This window comes from Globicephala melas, chromosome 11, assembly GCF_963455315.2.
Source record: "Globicephala melas chromosome 11, mGloMel1.2, whole genome shotgun sequence".
Taxonomy (NCBI): domain Eukaryota; kingdom Metazoa; phylum Chordata; class Mammalia; order Artiodactyla; family Delphinidae; genus Globicephala; species Globicephala melas.
In genome coordinates, this window is record NC_083324.2 from 70415239 (window position 1) to 70434859 (window position 19621).

Sequence of the window (19621 nt, forward strand, 5' to 3'; positions counted from 1 at the left end):
TCCGGGGCTTACTGAACGCACCGCTCACAGAAGGCCAAGTGAGCGGGGTCACCCAACACACCCTCCCGACCCCGCTGGGCCTAGGAAAGCCCAGAGGGGCGCGTGTCGCCCCGCCCCCTAGCCGCTCCTCCCCGCCCGGTGACTACAAGCCCCATCCTGCCCTGCGCTCATGCCCATTACGCCAGAGCAAGATGGCCGACGCGGCGGCCACTGCCGGGGCTGGCAGCTCCGGAACGGTAAGTGCGGGAGGCGCGAGGCCGAAGCCGAGAGAGTCGGGGCATTCTGTAACTTTCCCCTAGCCTGGGCTACAATCTTATACCCAGAAATCCAGCCCCACCATGAGCTCTGAGTGGAGGAGGGTCTTTCAGGTCGTACGTGACCCCCTTCTCGAGACTCGGCGGTTGCCTCCTGAGTTGGTGGACTTGTATACTGATTGGCCCGTTCTCTGTTGGGGGTTGGGAGCCCGGAACACCTCCTGATTGGTGCAACGAGGCCGCTTTCGCCTTCTTATTGGCTCGCCAAAGTTGGGAGGGATTCCCGTTTCAAAATACTTCCTACTTGTAGGTCCTCTACTTAGCATCAAGTGTTGTTTGTTGTTTTAATTTTCCTCGTTAGCAAAGTGGTGTGGAGGTGGAAGGAACAAGAGAGAGGTCACTTTTTTTCTGGGAGATGGATATGAGTTCAATCCCATCGTGCGTGTTTCTTCAGCTATATATTCTGATAATCTGCTAAAATAGAAAGTAGAAAACAGCCGTTTTGTTATTGGAATTGTAAGTATTAGGTAGGCAGAAAGGCCGTCTCCGAATTTAGAGCTCCCGGGGTGCTCAGTTATTACTCATTTGGCCAAGAGCTGTAAGTCTAAACATCAGGAACTACCACATCTTATTAAGCACTAATAAATAAGTATTTAGCAAAAGAACCTTTGCTTGCCGTTGGCAGTATGTGAACTCTGTGATTGCATCCTTGTCCTCTGGATGAAAACGTTTTCTCTTTCTGGGCTGCTGATTCACAGAGATCAGGAAGTAAACAGTCCACTAACCCTGCTGATAACTACCATCTGGCCCGAAGGCGAACCCTGCAAGTGGTTGTGAGCTCCCTGCTGACAGAGGCAGGGTTTGAGAGTGCTGAGAAAGCATCTGTGGAAACATTGACAGAGATGCTGCAGAGCTGTAAGTACCAGCAAACAATAGGCCTTCCTCGAGTCAACCAAACATCTGTTCTGTGTCCTGCATTGTGATAGTGTTAGAGAGAATTTAAGAAAAAGAAGAACATTGTTAAGTGACTTACAGGCTTTAGAATCAGATAGACCTGGGTGTAGGTCATCACTCTGCCACCTAATAGCTTGGGTTAACCGCTCAACCTCCTGAACCTCAACTGCCTCCTTTGTGAAAAGGAATAATAATTTGTACCTCCTGGAGTTTTGAGTATAAGTGAGATGTATATGTAAAACAGTCAAAGCTGGGAACGTTGTAAGCTCTCGATGACTTGCAGGTGCTGTTATTATTGCTGTTTGTTCTCTATGCTCAAAGAACTTACAGTTTCATTGGAGAGTCAGGATTAATTCCCGTGAAATAGATGCTGCACATTATATAATCAAATGTTATATTATGTGATACAAAGAGTGAGGGTGAATAAGTTTTAGAAAACGGAAAAAAGAAAAAAACACCCTTTTAAAAGGAAGTATCTTGAGGTTTAGGAGCCTGGAACGGTCTCACATAGGCTTGTGCATGTACACTGTATTTCCCTCTTTGGGCCTTTGGAGGGGAGGGGAGGATGGAATGAGGGTTGTGGGTGTTTAAGGTGTTTGAGGGCGGAATCAACCCTATGAATGGAAGTGAGAGAAAGGTTTAGGCAGAGAGAGAAGTTGAGCTGCAGTACAGGCCAAACAAAGAATTGGCCAACTCAGTGGGGTGCTCTGGAGCAACTATTGCCCATCAGAGTATCTGACATCAGTCCCCCAAAGCCCTGCCTTTGTAGTCTGGTTTTGATCAGTCACTAGATGTGGGCTGCCCCAGGAAGGCTGTGATCTGGGTTGAGGTGACGCTCTGCAGCTGATGTTTGGAACTTCAAGATACCAAATGTTTTCCTAAAGCAGCCATCTCAAACCCCATTAGACTCTTAAATATTGAGGACCCCAAGGAATTTTGTATACATGGGCTCTATATATAGAGATTTTTGTCACATTAGAAAATAAAACTGAGAACATTTTAAAACATAAGAATGCACAAGCACACATTCCATTATCCAGCAGAGCCATGATGTCATCATAGGTGACATAGCCTCCGGAAAACTGCACGAGAGAACGAGACTAAAAAAGTCAAAGGATGTCTCATTTTATTATGAAAATGGTTTTGACCTGTGGACCCATCCCAGAAAAAGTCTCTTTTGTATGTAAAATTCACAATTTCAGAATTTTCCTGGAGCTGCCCATCCACCTCTGAAACCCACTCATGGAGCCCAGCTTCATGCTTCCCCTTTCCCCTGAAGGAGTTTAGCATGGCTGAAAAGAGGTTCAGCTTCAGGTAGAAGAAACAAAAACTTGACAACCAGATAATAAGACCTTTTTTTTTTTGTGGTGGCACAATGTACATATCATAAAATTACCATTTTAATTATTTTTCAGTGTACAATTCAGTAGTGTTAAATATACTCACAATGTTGTACAACCATCAGCATTATCCATTTCCAGAACTTTTTCATCATTCTAAACAGAAACTGTATCCATAAACAGTAACTCCCCATTCCTCGTTCCTCCCAACTCCTGGTAACTCCTAATCAATTTTTTTGTCTCTATGAATTTTTTTTAAAATAAATTTTATTTATTTAGCTGCGTTGGGTCTTTGTTTCTGTGCGAGGGCTTTCTCTAGTTGCAGCAAGCGGGGGCCACTCTTCATCGCGGTGCGCGGGGCTCTCACCGTCGTGGCCTCTCCTGTTGCGGAGCACAGGCTCCAGATGCGCAGGCTCAGTAGTTGTGGCTCACGGGCCCAGTTGCTCCGCGGCATGTGGGATCTTCCCAGACCAGGGCTTGAACCCCTGTCCCCTGCATTGGCAGGCAGACTCTCAACCACTGCACCACCAGGGAAGCCCTGAATTTTTTTTTTCTAGATACCTCATATAAGTGGAATCTTAAAATATTTGTCTGGCTTATTTCATTAGCATGATGTTTTCAACGTTTATTCATGTTGTAGCTTGTATCAGAATGTCATTCCTATTGAAGGCTGAATAATATTCCATTATATGGATAGACCACATTTTATGTTTCCATTCATCTGTGGATGGACACTGGGTTATTTCTACCTTTTGTCTACTGTGAATAGTGCTGCTATGAACATGGATGCACAAGTAGTGCTTCTATGAACATCATGCACTCTGTTTGAGTCCCTGTTTTCCCTTCACTTGGGTGGATATCTAGGAGTGGAATTGCTGGCTCATATGGCAATTCTGTGTTTAACTGTTTGGGAACTGAGAGTAAGACTTTCTGCCTTTGATCCTTTCCTAGACATTTCAGAAATTGGGAGGAGTGCCAAGTCTTACTGTGAGCACACAGCCAGGACGCAGCCCACACTGTCAGATATTGTGGTCACACTTGTCGAGATGGGTGAGTACACCTCCAGTTTCCATTTCTTCAGTGCAGCTGAGTTGGAGGCATGAGAGAGAGAGGGAGAGGAGTCCCCAGGAGGCAGCCCCCTCTGCTGAGCGTTCTTAAATCCCCTCATGAGTCTCCTGGTTTGCTTTTAGCTTGAGAGAGTTATCAAAAGAGGGTTCCTCTGAACCCCTTTAAGAGGCCTCCTAACTCCCTCTTTGGGGATTCTGCTGGAGCTTCTTTTGAGTGTCAGCAAAGCTCTTGTGTTGGGAATTTAAACTATTTCACCACAGTATTACTTCCCCTTCCATGTTCAGTATCCAGTGGTCTGGGCAGTGATTTTTGTTCTCCTGTTTCTTAGGTTTCAATGTGGACACTCTCCCTGCTTATGCAAAACGGTCTCAGAGGATGGTCATCACTGCCCGTAAGTGACTCTGAACTGAGGTACTCAGGAGTGCTCAGTTAATGCTGGTGGAATGAATTGGTTGACTAGGGCAGGGATTGGTGTGTAGCTACTGCCTCGTTGCAGGCTCCCTTCCATTATTTGGGGCTTACCTACCATGTAATCGTTATTTGGGCTAGTCAGATTAGGATGTGAAGTTCAGTCACCAGAAAGGTAAACCAGCTCGATGCTACTTGAAAAATGTGAGAATGCTTGTTCTTCCTTAGATCCAGGGTCAGTAAACTATGGCCTATAGGCCTAACGTGGTCCACCTCCTGTTTTGTAAATAAACTTTTGTTGGTACACAGCCATGTTTACTTATTATCTATGGTTGTTTTCATGCAATAATGGCAGAGTTAAGTAGTTGTGACAGGCTGCACAGCTTGCAAAACCTAAAATATTTATCTCCTGTCCCTTTATACAAAAAGTCTGATGATCTCTGCCTTAGATGCACTGAGTGCCATAAACTGAGTTGATTGGAGTAACTAGTTTGGGTTTGCAGGACCTCGGGAGAATTCACTAGATTTTTTTTTCCATCACCCCTTTCAGGCTGGCATCTTTTCTTTTTTGGCTGTGTTGGGTCTTTGTTATTGTGCACGGGCTTTCTCTAGTTGCGGCGAGCGGGGGCTACTCTTCGTTGTGTTGCACGGGCTTCTCATTGCGGTGGCTTCTCTTGCTGCGGAGCACGGGTTCTACGCGCGCGCGGGCTTCAATAGTTGCAGCACGACACAGGCTCAGTCGTGGCTCGCGGGCTCTAGAGCGCAGGCTCAGTAGTTGTGGTGCCCGGGCTTAGTTGCTCCGCGGCATGTGGGATCTTCCCGGACCAGGGATAGAACCTGCATCCCCTGCATTGGCAGGTGGATTCTTAACCACTGCACCACCAGGGAAGCCCAGCTGACATCGTTTTAAGATGCTCCTCTCAAAGTGGCAGTGAAAGGTGCCATTTTCAACCCCTCTTGCTCTCGTTGGCCCTCGCTTAACTTACCCTGGCTCCATGTCTGTCTTTGTTACCTGGGTTCTTGAAAGTAGTTAGCAGCCCACCTAACTTCCTTAGGTCCTCAGCCTGCTCTTTATGTAGTTAGCTTGTCTCTGCCCCGCACTCCCCACCCTAAGAGGCATGCAGTCAGGATTGTTGTAGATGGGAATGTCACCCCAGGTCATGCCGTGCCGGGCGTTGTTGGGGGGCGGAGGTACCTTTTCAGGTCCTCAGGCCATTAGAGGCCTTTTATTGGTAGAATTACAAAGTGCCTGTCACATAGAACATTGAGGTCCAGGATTTACTTTGAGAAAAGGAGGGTGTGGGTAGAGACGCGAGGCCTTGGGTGGAAGAGTAACCGCCGGTGACTCTGTTGCAGCTCCAGTGACCAATCAGCCGGTGACCCCCAAGGCCCTCACTGCAGGACAGAACCGGCCCCACCCGCCACACATCCCCAGCCATTTTCCCGAGTTCCCCGACCCCCACACCTACATCAAAACTCCGGTGAGTGACAAGGCCACCCTGGGGGCTGTGACTGACGCAAAAGCAGACTCCATTTTCCTGGCTGTCAGGCTGGAGTCAAGAAGTTTGTTGGTCACAGGGTAGTTCAGAACTCACAATGTCGTTCCTTACTGGAAAACAGTTTGGCAAAGGAGAATTATCTTCTCCAGTTTGCTGGCGAAAATATAGTTAATAAATGAACTGAAAGTGGCACCGTTTCGCCTGTCCCACAGAGGAACCTAGCCACGTAGAGAAGAGACACATTCCACAAAATGCTGGTAGTAATTCATGGTGGGATTATAGGTAACTGTTGTTTTGTGTGTGCTTTTCTGGGTTTCCCAAATTTTCCATAATAGCTAAGAGTTATTTTTGAAATCAGGGAAAGAGTTACTTAAAACATACTTGGGGGAATTCCCTGGCAGTCCAGTGGTTAGGATTCCGTGCTTTCACTGCTGAGGGCCTGGGTTCAATCCCTGGTCTGGGAACTAAGATCCCACAAGCTGCATGGTGTGGCCCCCCAAAAAAAACCAAAAAATAAAACTTGTAATATGAAATGGAACTTATCATAACTGTGAGCTCTGGGTCTGTGTGGGACAAGTCTAGTTGTCCTCCTTAGTTCAGATGTCCTCTGAACATGTCCTCCGTGTTCCAATTTGCCTTCTAGCGATTTCACCTTCCTTTGGGAAGGTACAGTGTGCATAGGAGTCCCCAGAGGCTCTTCTACTCGCTTCCTGTGTCCCCGCCTCCACACTGCGTCCCGGTGCAAATATGGCCACGATGCAGGGTTGGGGCAAGTCCTCCAGGAGATTTTTCCACACCTCAGGATACGGGGCAAAGGAGCAGGTGGTCAGCCATCATTGCAGCGCAGCCATGCTCTTGACCAGGATTTCCTGTATTAGTGTCCTAGGGCTGCTGTAAAGTGCCACACACTCGGTGCCTTAGAGCAACAGAAGTGTATTATCTTGTAGTTCCAGAGGCTGGAAGTCCAAAATCAAGGTGTCGGCAGGCTCCCTGTGAAACCTTCGCCCAGCCTCAGGTGGTTTCTAGGCAGTTCGTGGTGCCCCTTGGCCTGTAGATGCGTCACTCCAGTCTTCCTCTTCACACGGCCCTCTCTCCGTCTTCACGTGGCCATTTCTTATAAGGACACCAGTCATATCGGATTCTTACCACCCTACTCATATGACCTCATGTTAACTGATTACATCTTGCAATGACCCTATTTCCAAATGAGATCATATTCTGGGGTCCTGGGGGTTAGGCCTTCCACACATCTTTTTTTTAGGGGGCTATAATTCAACCCACAGCAGTCTCTAACTCTTTTGTAGCATATGTCTGTCAGTACAGTATTAAGCACATGCTTCAGTATTTGTTTGCTCATTTACGTGAATGTTATAATGTAACACAGTACTAAAACAATGTACGTTGAAAGATCATCTGACCCTTATTAAAGGTTCAGGAAACTGGTGCTCCTTTTTAGTGGCAGCCACGTTATAGCCTCAGCTTTTGTATTTTTTGAAATCTTGGTTTAATACCTGGTGGAATATGAAGCAGGAGGTCTGGTGCTAAGTTCAGTTTATTTTGATACTTTAACAGTTCTCATAGTTGAAAAAGGTACAGTACAAAGATAGGTGGGATCTTAGGCTGCCCTTAATAAATCATAAAACTAATTTTTTTCATTCTCATCTACCAATTATTTGAAGACTTATGTTAAAATTTCCCTATTAAATTTCCAACTTTTTAAATGTCAAACGGTTATCTTAAAAATAATTGTAAGATCTTGCATTTTAATGTTTTTAACCAGCGTGTTCAGAATCCTGTTAAATTCTTCATCTTGGGAAGACTTTAAACATGTCAGAAAGTTCTGTTGTCATGTTACACTGAGGGCCCCTGGGTGGTCCCCGGCAGGGCTTCCCTGGCAGGGCTTCCCCGGCAGGTGTGTGGGGCTGAGAATTGCCACTCTCCCTTCAGGATGTGTCTCTTATGCCTGAGTCCAGCTGTTGCTGGAGCTAAATGAAGGCCCGGGATCACGTAAATGTAAATGTTTGTATATTTCTTAACTTTTAAGATTCAAAGTAAATCTTTTAAGATTCAAAGTAAATGTTAATCATAGTTATATTGTTTCTTTCTGCCCTTCCTCTGCCCTTGGGGATCTCTGCTCTCAGTGACGGTAGGGGTCATTTAAAGGGTGGGAGGACAGAGCAACAGCAAGGCAGGAACCCGAGGAGGGCAGTGTAGTCATTGGTATTTCTCTAGTGTCTTTGCTGTTCTCCCTTTAGACGTACCGTGAGCCTGTGTCGGACTACCAGGTCCTGCGGGAGAAGGCCGCGTCCCAGAGACGAGACGTGGAGCGGGCACTCACCCGTTTTATGGCCAAGACCGGCGAGACCCAGAGTCTTTTCAAAGATGACGTCAGCACGTTTCCCTGTGAGTGTCTCCACTCTGTGGACCCTGGCTTGTCCTTTGAGATCATCGCCCCATCTTCCCTCTCTCTCAGTGTCATTGGAAAAAACGAATAAGCTTTGTCCTTGTCTTGTGGAACTTGTTCTTCATTTCTGGCTCCTTTTTCTAGGTCTTAAGGGCCTGTCCCTAACTGATGACTCCAAAACAGTAATGGCCTCTGTTGGGATTGGGCACTTGAAGTGCATTGAGTTGAGGTTACCTCGAGGGTGACTGAGCCCCAGGCATCAGAGAGGCTCATTTAGCAGAAGGGGCAGCCCTGGTGGTAGAAGGACCCTGGTGGCAGGGGGCAGGACAGTTAAAGAACCTCTGCCAGACTTTGCCTTCACTACGTCCTCTCACAGGACTCACCATATAATTTCTCATCTCAGCACTATCGTTTCACTGTGTGACCAAGTGTCTTCCTCTCCTCAGGCCTCAGGGGAGTGAGGGAGATTGGTTTAGATGATTCATTCAGTCAGCAAGCTCCTGTTGGATTCTCGCTGTGTGCCTTGGCCCGGAACCACAGCGGCTAAGTTATTAAGTCCAGACACTGTGCTACTCACCTTCCCTACGTTATCTCATGAACTCCTCGAGTGAGCCTCTGAGTTAGGAACTGTTACTTCCACCATTCCAGGAGCCAAGGCTTAGAGAGAAGAGAAATGAAGTAATTTGCCCAAGGTCACACGGAGAGTAGATAGCATTCAAACCTAGCTCTTTCTGTCTGCAGAACTCCACATCTGAGCCATGTTAAAAATAACCTTAGAGTGTCTCCTGATAATGACATTCTACCATGGAAGTATGCACAGAGACTTTCTTTTTATTTATTTATTTACTTACTTATTTACTTATTTATTTATTTACTTGCTTACTTTTATTTATTTATTTATTTAATGATTTCGCCTACTCAGCCTCTGTGCTTTTTGGAGGAATTGGGTCACTCGTGTACCTGAAGCGCCTGCTAGCTCAGTGGATATACTTCCACGCAGAGAGTTCTCAAGTCCGCTGTCGGGACCTGAGTCCTTCAGGTTGAAGGGATCCACATCCCTGCTCTAATAATGAGGCTGGGGGTTAACTGACCTTGAGTATAAGATCACTAAGCTGATGCTTTGCTAGGATTCAGCCCCAGTTCTCTCTGATTTTAGTGGTACTTGGTAAAAGTAGGCTGTGCAGTCATATTGCCCGAGTTCAAATCCCACTCCACCACTTCAGGTGTGCTTGAGGAGGTCATGTAACCTCTCCGGGCCTCAGGTTCCCCATCTGTAAAATGGGGTTGGTAATTGTACTTACTTAATAGGGTGGAGGCGAGAATTAAAGATAACACGTAAAGCCTGTAGGACACTGCCTGGCCTGTGCTAAGCGCTCGAGCGTGTTAGCCATCACTGTCATTCGCTGCTGCTCGCTGATCTGTCACAAGGCTCTCGGCCTCTCTTCCACCCCCCAGTGATTGCTGCCAGGCCTTTCACCATCCCCTACCTGACCGCTCTTCTTCCGTCTGAGCTGGAGATGCAACAAATGGAGGAGACGGATTCCTCGGAGCAGGACGAGCAGACAGACACAGAGAACCTCCCTCTTCACATCAACACGGTGGGTCCTGCCTTCTGCCCGCTTCAGCACGCCCCCCGCCGTAGCCCGTGCTGCTCTCTGCCTATCACCCTGCAGATTGGACAGGACCTACCTCAGGTCTCTGGCCCCATGTTAGGGACTTGCATGATGGGCCTGTGGTGATCCAATTGCGGCACGATCTCTAGCTCGAGGGATAAGTCTGTGTCCTGGGGATCCATTCATTCATTCAACAAATATTGAATGAGCACCTGCCAGAGTCAGGCAGGTGCCAGGTGCTAGGGAATTAGCAGGAGGCAAGATAGACAAAATGTCCTTCCCTAAAGGAGCTAAGGAAAAGTGAGAAATTAGGAGATGGGAGTAGGTACAGGCCTGGGGGATGTGGTATTAGATTGGGTGACTGAGAAGGTGACAGGTGAGTAAAGACCTGAAGGGAACAAGGCTCGCACGTATCTGGGAGTAGAGCGTTCCCCACAGAGGGAACAGCAGATGCGAAGGCCCTGAGGTGGGTGCTGTTGTGCTGAGGAATGGCAAGACCATCAGGGTGGCCAGTGTGGCATGAGCAGAATGGGGAGAGGAGAGCAGGGGACAAGGTCAGAGAGCTCCTGGGGAAGTCAGGTCTTAACGGTACCTAAGCACTTGGGCTTCTTGTCAGTATGATGGGAGCCCCTGGACATACTGAGCAGAGGAGGGTCTCGGGATCGGTGAGGTTGCTGGGTCGAGGGTGGACTACAGAGGGTGAGGGCAGAAGCAGACCGGTCGGGAGGCTGGTGCAAGAAGCTGAGAGATGGTGGTAGAGGTGAAGACACAGGTAGATTATTTGGTCAGATTCTAGATTATTTTCGGAACAGAAGCGACTGATGGAGTGGATGTGAGAGAAAGAGAGTCAAAGATAAATGCAAGGGTTTTTTCCTGAACAACAGGCAAGATGGAAGTTCCCTCAGCCAAGACAGGCGAGACGGTTGGGTGGAACAGGTGTAGGGGGGAAGCCAGGAGCAGAGGTTTACAAGAGGTAAGATTGAGATGCTTATTAGACATACGGGTGGTGGGGTCAGGTAGGAAGGTGGATAGGCGCATTGGAGTTCAAGGAGGTTTTGGGCTCAGGAGATGCAAACCTGGGAGTCCTTGGCGTGTAGATAGTGTTTAAACCACGAGACCAGGTGAGTGCCTAGGGGGCGAGTGAGGATAAAATAGAGAAGAGTTTCCAGGACTGAGCCCTGGGGCTCTGCGCTGTTCAGAGGGTGAGGAGACGAGGAACCGGCCAAGAAGACGGAGAAGGCACAGCGGGAAAGGTGGTGGAACCGGGGAGGGGGTGTATGTGTGGGGGCTGCAGCGTCCCAGAGGCCAAGGGAAGAAAGTGTTTCAGGGAGAAGAGGGTGATCAGCTGTGTCTGAAGCTGCAGTTAGTTCCAGTCATCTGAGGACTGAGATGTTGCCCATTAGATTTGGCAACGGGCATGCAGTTTGTGACCTTGACAATGGCAATTTCAGGAAGAATGAGAGCAAGTGAATTCAAAGAGAAAGAGAAGAGAGGAACTGGAGTCGGTGAGTGTGGACTTGTGTTGTCCGTTACAGTGGCCAGTAGCCACATGTGGCTATTTAAGTCTAAATTGATGTAAATTAAATAAAACAAAAAAATTCAGTTCCTTGGTCACACCAGCCACATTTCAGTGGCCACCTGTGGCTCGTGGCTACCCACTGGGCAGCACAGATATGAACAGTTAAATCATCACAGAAAGTTCCATTAATGTAGACCATGGTTTCAAGGAATTTTGCTGCGAAGGGAAGGAGAGAAAATGGAGCGGTAACTAAAGGGGAAGAATTAAGGAGGTCAGAGAGGTGTTTTGTTTTTTATCTTTATTTTTAAATTTTATGTATTGATTTTTTTAGCCGCACCTTGCAGCTTGGGGGATCTTAGTTCCCCAACCAGGCATCAAACATGGACCCCCCACGGTGGAAACGTGGAGTCCTCACCACCGGACTGCCAGGGATGTCCCTTATTTGTTTTTTAAAATAAAAGAAATAACAGGATGTTTGTATGCTGATGAAAATGATCTGGTAAAGTTGATGCAGGAGAGAAAGAAACATTTTGGAATGATGATCTTTGGTGAGGGAGAGGGCATGGGATTTAGTGCCCAAAAGGAGGGGTTAGCCTTATTGTGGACATTTCAGAGCCAGGATAGGAGATAAAATGTGTGGGCACAGAGCCAAAGGTCGGCGGGGAGGTGTGCTCGTTGAAACTGGTGGGTGTTCTTTTCTGGTTACGCTGTATTGTACTCGGCAAGTAAGGGGATAAGACCCACTCTTGTTCACGCATCAGGGGAGAAAGTGCCAAGTAGAGTCACAGACCTGCTGAAGCTCTGATGCCTTTAAAGCTTCCAGGACCCTAAGAGTCAGGTTACCACATTCATCCATTCTTTAAGGTTGGCCCTGGCTTTTAAGCAAGGGATGGCTCAGTGATTGTAGCTGGACTGAGGGTTCCTCGTGTTCTCTGAGGTGTGAGGCCCCAGGATGCAGGTGCAGAGTGCCAGTGCTGACTCTAGTATTTGCTGAAGGTCTCCCGTGCCTGAACACACATTTCTTTAATGTTGAATTATTCTTTTCAGAATTAGGGCTGGGAGCCCACGGCTCTACATAGAGCAGAGGAGCTTTGTTATTCTACACTTCTGTTTTGGACTCAGTTAATTTGGTCTGAGATATGGTGATTGTGGCACGGACTAAGATGAGGTTCACCTTATGAGAAGGCGGAGTCTTCTAAACAAACATCACTGTCCCTTTATAAGTACAAAGCAGCTAAAGGGCTTGCAGATGTGTTATCTAAAACTCCGGGTAATGTAATGACATAGGTGAGGTCATGGCGGTGAGTGAACTGAGGCTGAAAGGATGCCAGGAACTGCCTGAGGCCAAGCCAGACAGGAAGAGTAGAAAGATCTGAGCCTCAGAGTCAGACTGGCCTGGCCTCAGATCCAGACCAGGGTACTCTCCAGCTCATGACCCAGCATCTGAGTCTGTTTCCTCACAAATGCAAATAGGAGTAGGAACACCTACCTCAAGGGGAAGTGAGGAGCCTGAGATAAAATGAGCTCATCCGTATCAGGTGCCTGGCACATGGCCGCTCATGGTACCCACTGCCCCCCTCCCCCTGCCCCTGCTGTATGACCACATGCTCTTCTGTACAAAATAAATAAATAAAAAGACTTCAAGAGAAGGATTCCAGCAACAATTTATGACAGTCAGTTGGGCTTGTTATTTCGTTGGACTGGCAAATACAATCATATGTTTAAGACTCAGAATGTACGAAAAGATGTATGGTGACAGTCTTTCACCTGTCCTTGTTCCCTGTCATCCATTTTCCCTCCTACAAAGCAACCAGTGTCACCAGTCTCTTGTGAATCCTTCTAGAGATGTTTTTTAATTGTTATTTTAAGCACAAACAGTTCTTTCCCCTTGCTTGCTTTCTTTGTGGCGCTATCTCGGTGGTCGTTGCACGCTGTATGTGAGGAGCTGCTTCATCCCTCCGCATAGCTTCCTCCTGTTGCATTGTGTGGACTTAGTGAGCCAGTCCCCTGTGGATGTTTACGTTGTTTTCTGTCATTAGCATTTACAGACATTGTTACCGGAAGTTCAATAACTGGTGTTTTAAATTGTTCTTTTATCTATCAAGGTCACAGCTGTCAAGGACTGTTGCTAGGTAGTTACTTTGTTTAACTTGGTTCTGGTTACTCCATCTAGGAACATGAAGGGGCTATTCATTTTGTTTATTTATTTATTTATTTATTGGCCACACTGCGCAGCACGTGGGATCTTAGTTCCCTGACCAAGGATCAAACCTGCGCCCCCAGCAGTGGAAGCGTGGAGTCTTAACCACTGGACCGCCAGGGAAGTCCCAGGGCTATTCATTTTAAATTGGCGTATCAGAGGATTCTTTTCTCATACATTTCAACGAGCTGCCTTCTGCAGGCAATCCCAGTGTCTCAACTTTTACTCTTTTCTGAACAATGTACCATTCATGTCCTCAGCAAGTATTTGTTCAGTACCTGGTAAGTGCCAGATACTGTTCTGAGTGCTTGGGACACATCAGTGACCAGAACAAAGACAACAGCTGCATCTCGGGAGCCCGTGTGCTGGCAGTGGGGGAATGACCATAGACATAATACATAAATGCATCACTATATAGTATGTAAAAGATGAAAGTGCTACGGGGGGAAAACTGAGTAGGGGAGGATCCAGGGTAAAGGGTGGAGGTTTCAGTTTTAAATAGGGTGCTCAGGGTACACATCACAGAGAAGGTGACGTCTGAGTAGAGTCTTGAAGGAGGTGAGGGAGTGAGCCATGTGGATATCTGGGGAAGAGTGCCCTGGAAAGGGAACAGCCAGTGCAAAGGCCCTGGGGAATAGCACAAAGGAGAGTAGAGGTGTGACTGAGGAAGGTGGGGCCGGGGGAGGGGAGGGAGAGGTTAGATCAGGCGAGGCCTTGTGAGCAGTTTTAAGAACTGTCTTTTCATTGGATGAAGTGGGAGTCCTGGGAGGGTGTGGAGCAGAGGAGAGACAGGTCTGAACTTCTCCAAGGAGCACTGGCTGCGCTGGTGAGAATGGGACAGGCAGAGGAGGGACTGTGGCGGGAAGCCAGTTAGGAGGCTGTTGTCCATCCGGGTAAGAGACACTGGTAGGTACTACCATGGGGGTCGCGGAAGAGATAGTGGAAGTGGTCAGATTCTGCCTGTATTTGGAAGATAAGGCCAAGAAGTTTTCCCAACAGATTGGCTGTGGGATGCCAGAGAAAGAAAGCAAGCAGGAGTGACTGCAGAGTTTTGGGCTTGGACAGCTGGGAGGACAGGACGGGAAGACAGTGGGAGAAGCTGTTTGTGCTCATGGTTTAGTTTTAGGCACGTTGAATTTGAGATGCCTGCTTGCCCGCCACGTGGAGATGGCGGGTGGTTGAGCGACAGTGGCCGTGCAGGCCTGGAGGTCAAGGGAGATGTGAGGGCTGGGGAGGTTCAAGTGGGGGATGCTGCCGTGGAAGTGGTGGTAGAAGCTGTGAGGCTGGATGCAGTCACCCAGGGCGCATGGGGTGCATGAGGGGCGTGCATGAGGAGCGTGCCCTGAGTCTGGCCTTTCCCGGCCCAGGTCGCTCCCGACAGACCTTTCTACTCCCACCTTTTTTTTACAAATCTCAGTCGTTTTAGTACTTTACTTCTTTTGTCTACTCCTCCTGTCCCTCCCCATCTCAAGGCTCCCTGTCCCCAAAGACAGCAAAGAAAGTGGCATTTCCAGAAGCTCTCCTTGGGCATAGAGAAGCCTGTTGTCCCATGACTCGTGCCCCAAGTCCTGGCCTCATGAGGCATAGCGAGCTGAGTGGGAGGAGCCTCCAGCAGTGATCCCAGGGCACCCCTGACTGGGTCCCCTCCACCCTAATCATCTCAGGAAGCACTTAAGGCACAGTTGAACTTCCAGTAACTTTGAAGGTTGGGCGTTTCCTGTAGAGAGATGAGAGGAGGGAGGTAGGGGTGAGCTACTAAATCGAGCTGTTAAGAACTTCAGAAAGGTCAGAGCCTGGTATCCAAGGCAGGTCTGGGTGTGGTCAGACGTTGTGTCCGGCACCTAGTCTGGCACGAGCCAGCCAGGCTGATCTTGGGGTACTCGCTTTCAAGAGAGCCTCCAGGACGTCCACAGTGACTCTGGTGCCGCCGGACTGGGTGTTGGAGAGGGAAGGCACAGGGGCCCTGGATGAACTGGGTCTCTGGGGAGAACAGGGCTGATGGGCAGTGAGAGGGCACGCAGCCGAACCTCAAAGTCATTGCTTTCTTCAGTCTCGTTGAGCCCAGACTGGCGCCGCCGTCCTAGGCCAGTGGTCCCTATGGGAGAACCTTCCATCTGTCCACTGTCCCGCTGTCTTCTGACAGCATAATCTCCTGGTTGAGGTCAAGTCCTCTTTTGCCTCAAGTTACAGAACGGGAATCCCAGTGACAGAACCACTGGTCTGTCACCAGGGGGCGCAGCCCAACCAGCTGCTTCTGGTCCCTTATAGCCCCTTGGGCCTGAGCTGCTTCGTGTGATTTTTATCCCCTTCGCCTGCAGCTTCTGCTCATTTTAAAGAACTTGGGAAATAGAAGAGAGTGTAAAAAAGGAAAGGAGAATCAATCACCCATATTTCCAGAAGCCGTTTGTAAAACTTCAACATATTACGGTTTTCTATGTCTACATCCCATTGTGATTTTTAAAAACTCTTTAACTGAGATCACATTGAATATATTCAAACTTACAAGCTTTTCTCCAAAATCACTTTCCTCAAAAAACGCACAGCAGAAGGCCTGATCCCGGGGCTGCGGGTGGAGATTGGGGATGATGTTCCTGTGTGGGTGCCCGCACGTGCTGCTTTGCCCTCGTGGGAGCTCGCAGGGCTTGAGCAGTTTCTGGCCTCTGCTGGGATATGATCATTTGTACCATGTTGCAAGTACCAGATATTTGAGAATTTGCGGGAAAACCAATTATGATTTACGTGAGTTTTGGTCCGGGGGTGCCCTGTGCACATGATTTGTTTCAGTCCTGTACCTCTCAGTCCTGCAGGGCATCGGGAGGCACTTCTCTTTTTCTTTGACTCCGCACAGGCTGGGCTTCCTCCCTGAAGCGTCTAAATTGTAGCCCCTGACTCTGCCCCTCCCAGTTCTCTGTTCCTTGTAAGTCCTGTCCCTGCCTCTGAAGAGGTTCAGGGTCTGGTGTTCTGTGCTCCACTGTGTCAAAGCTGGTGCTCTCGCCTTCCTCTGATAGCAGCCGCTGCCTGGCCTCCTTTCGTCTGGGGCAGAGAGAGGCACATTAGCCAAAAGGTGGTGCTTGGGCTTCTAATTTCTCAACGAAAGGGATGCTAACAGTAGTTCTTACCGTGGGCATGATCTCTTTCCTTATGCCATTTGGTATTTTGCTTTATTTCGGCTTTTGCTCAAAGGATGATTCTGGAGCCGAGAAGGAGAACACCTCTGTCCTGCAGCAGAACCCTTCCTTGTCGGGGAGCCGGAACGGGGAGGAGAACATCATCGATAACCCCTATCTGCGGCCTGTGAAGAAACCCAAGATCCGCAGGAAGAAGTGAGTTGGAGGCCAGGGTGCAGAGAGGCCTCCCTGGCCAACCGCGGTGGCCTTCTCTGCTCCTTGGCAGAAACGAGAGGCTCACCGGTGGTTCTGAACCTTGGGGAGAGCTACTCTGGTGAGAGGGGAATGTTTTCCCCTTTCCTCTCCGTCCTCATCTCCCGCATGTACCTTTTGTTGCATGGAGGTTGAGTATCCTGCAGCCCAGGGACCAACCCTCACAGCCCAGCAGTTGTTCCCCCGCAAGAAGGAGAGCAGCTGGGGCCCCCACCAGGCGGGCTGCATGGATTCCTCTTCTTTCTAGGTCCCTCTCATGAGCTGAGAAGGAAGCCTGCCTTGTAGAGAGACGCGGATGCCACCCTCCTGGGGGAGTTAAAGCCACTTGAGGGAAGAAGAGGGTGGCCGCCTCGGGGACAAGCCGAGGCTCTAGGGTGTGACCGGGCATGATTTTAATAGCAAACTCTCTATTAAGATTACCTGTTTTCACTGGATGTTTGGGTTGACGAAGGTACGATGGTAACAATGAGGCTTTTTAAATCAGCCGGGCCATACCGTGGGGCACAGGAGCAGCCAGTGACTTCGTTTATAGTCATGGAACTTGATTCCTTGAAACCTGGGAGACCAGGGAAGGTGGCAGGAAAGAAAGGTCTCTTTGCCTGCTTTGCTCACTGCCGGAAAGACTTTGCTTAGTTTGTATTTCAGGATATCTTGACCCCTTTTATTGACTGACAGTTTGTGGCGCCTATTTTATCATCCTAGAACCTCCTTCCTTCTCACCTCACCTGGGCTCCACGTGCCCTGTAGGGCTGATCGAAGGTGACTTTCCCTCCTTTAACATGTTGGAAACAGGAGGCCCACCCGTCGCAGCCTCAGTCTGGGGCCGGCAGGAGTCAGGAGGCATAAGCAGATGCGTGTGGAGTAGAATGAAAGGCAGTACTAACTCTCATCAGCATCTGATGAAAGCTCCCTGAAGCAGGGCAGCACCCTCTCCTGAGGGGTTTATCATTTACTGTCCCTCTGTGGACCACGTGCTTGGGAACAACCAAGTTCTGCCCCATCCTGGGAAAAGAGATTTTCTTTGACAAGAGCCTACATCAGTGGATATATTACGCTGTGATTTGATGGAGGAATCACTGGTTTTATGTAGTAGGAAAAGGATTTGCTGGGGGGTGGGAGGTGGCGGGAATGAGATTTTGAAGGCCGGGCTTAGCCTCATGTTCTGAAAGCTGAGAAACCTGTTCGGTCTGCTGGAAGTTGGCATGGATGGAAGGCCACGTGCCCACCTTATGGCAGAAGTGGGCCAAGAAGAGCCTGCAGGTCTGAATCTGTCCAGCCTCTTTGCCTCTTTATCCTTGATGTGCCCTACAAACCAAAAAAGAAAGATGCTGGGCAAGCTGGTACCTTTTGACTGTTCTCCAAAGGAAGAGGTTTTAAAACCAATTTGGAGGAAGAGAAATGCCAGTGACACCTGGAGGTTAACACAGGGTAAAGGAGGAGAATCCTGGGTTAGTGTCCTAAGGTCCATACTGAGCTCTTCTGATACTCAGCTTCCACAGTCATCTCTTAACCTTCCGTCCTCTTGGTGAATTTGAAAACTCGAAAATCCTGGTGACTTGACAGCAGGCTCCATGCTCCTCTGGCCTCACTGTTCTCTCAGCATTTCATCCCACTGGCTGGAAGGAAAGTGCTGCTCGTCAGCACCTGAAGAGAGGATACTGAGTGAGAAAATCGGATTCCCCAGCTCTGCGCCAAATAAGAGTTTTTCCGGTTTGTAGTGACCTGAAACTCCTCCTGTTGAAAGTAGTCAGATCGGGCCTCTTCTGACCCCCTCTGAGCTTGTCAGTTGGCTCTTGGTGATTCTTGGCCTGTTGAGTTTAAATATAGCTCCAGGTTTGAGCCATGGCATGTGCAGGGCTGAAACTTTCCCGGCTTGCTGTTCTCACCCGCTCCCGGGAGCAGTCATCCCAGCAATTCCTCCTGCTACTGTCCCAAACAAGCACCTGTTGAGTGCTGTAACACTAAGGGATGAGGTGGGATTTGGAAAAGAATTTCCCTTTCTGCTGTTGAGATTTCAGAGGCCTTGCTGCTGTAATTCAGTTCTGCGTGAGACACTGGGAGATGATCGGACAACCTGAAACATTGACCTGACTATCGTGTAAAAACTGTGCATAATCCTCAATGGATATTTATAAGTTTTTATTTTTTATAACTTTGGGGGAATCGTGGAGGGAAAAAGTAGTCAACAGAACCAGATTAAGCATGTGATTTATGAGCTCTTAATAAAAGGTCATAATAAAAACTTTGTAAATGAAACAGAATTATAAGCTTTGAACTTAATTTGTATGCAAATGTTATAGCAGTGAGTAAAGCTGTATACCAATAAGTAAGGCTTAGCCCTTATGTTGGACAGAGTACCCTTTTCAACTGTCTAAAACTTTTATTTGGGAAGTCTGCAAACACAAAACTAGGGAGGAAAGTATATATACTTTCCCTATGTATTCTTCACCCAACTTCAACACCTATCAACATCTTTTCTGTTTCATCTATTTCTTCTACTTTTTTCTTTTATTTTTTATTCCTAGAGTATATTTTAAAACAAATCTAAGAGCTATGTCATGTAATCTGTAAATATGTTGTTATGCATCTGATAGACATTTTAAAGTTTTTTTTGAGGTAATTATAGATTGAGGATGTTGCCCAAAAAAAAAATGTTCAGGAAGGTCCCATGTACCCTTCACCCAGTTCCTTCATTGGTAGCATCTTGAATAACTGTAGTATAATACCAAAGCCAGGAAAACGACATTGGTACAATCCACAGGGCTTATTCAGATTCCACCATTTCGTGTGTGTGTGTGTGTGTGTGTGTGTGTGTGTGTGTGTGTGTGTGTAGCTCTATGCAATTTTGTCATGTGTAGATTCACAATCAAGGTATAGAACATTGTGAGGGGGAGGGATAAATTGGGAGATTGAGACATATACACACTATACTATATATAAAATAGGTAACTAATTAAGGCCTACTGTATATAGCATAGGGAA

The 19621-nt window shown here is 48.0% G+C and overlaps 1 protein-coding gene across 2 annotated transcripts; it reads left to right on the forward strand.

The window, feature by feature from the left end:
• The first annotated feature begins 184 nt into the window (after window positions 1–184).
• Window positions 185–19412, forward strand: TAF8 (TATA-box binding protein associated factor 8). Of its 2 annotated transcripts, XM_030870757.2 has the most exons (9): window positions 185–236; window positions 1013–1169; window positions 3500–3598; window positions 3945–4007; window positions 5381–5505; window positions 7779–7926; window positions 9383–9525; window positions 16443–16582; window positions 16887–19412. In XM_030870757.2, exons 1-9 carry the CDS (start codon window positions 192–194, stop codon window positions 16897–16899), a joined length of 933 nt encoding a protein of 310 aa, XP_030726617.1. In that variant the 5' UTR covers window positions 185–191; the 3' UTR covers window positions 16900–19412. The 2 variants fall into 2 exon arrangements, with proteins under 2 accessions (XP_030726617.1, XP_060163985.1); XM_060308002.1 differs by lacking the exons at window positions 16443–16582; window positions 16887–19412 and adding an exon at window positions 11391–13922.
• The last annotated feature ends 209 nt before the right edge of the window (window positions 19413–19621 follow it).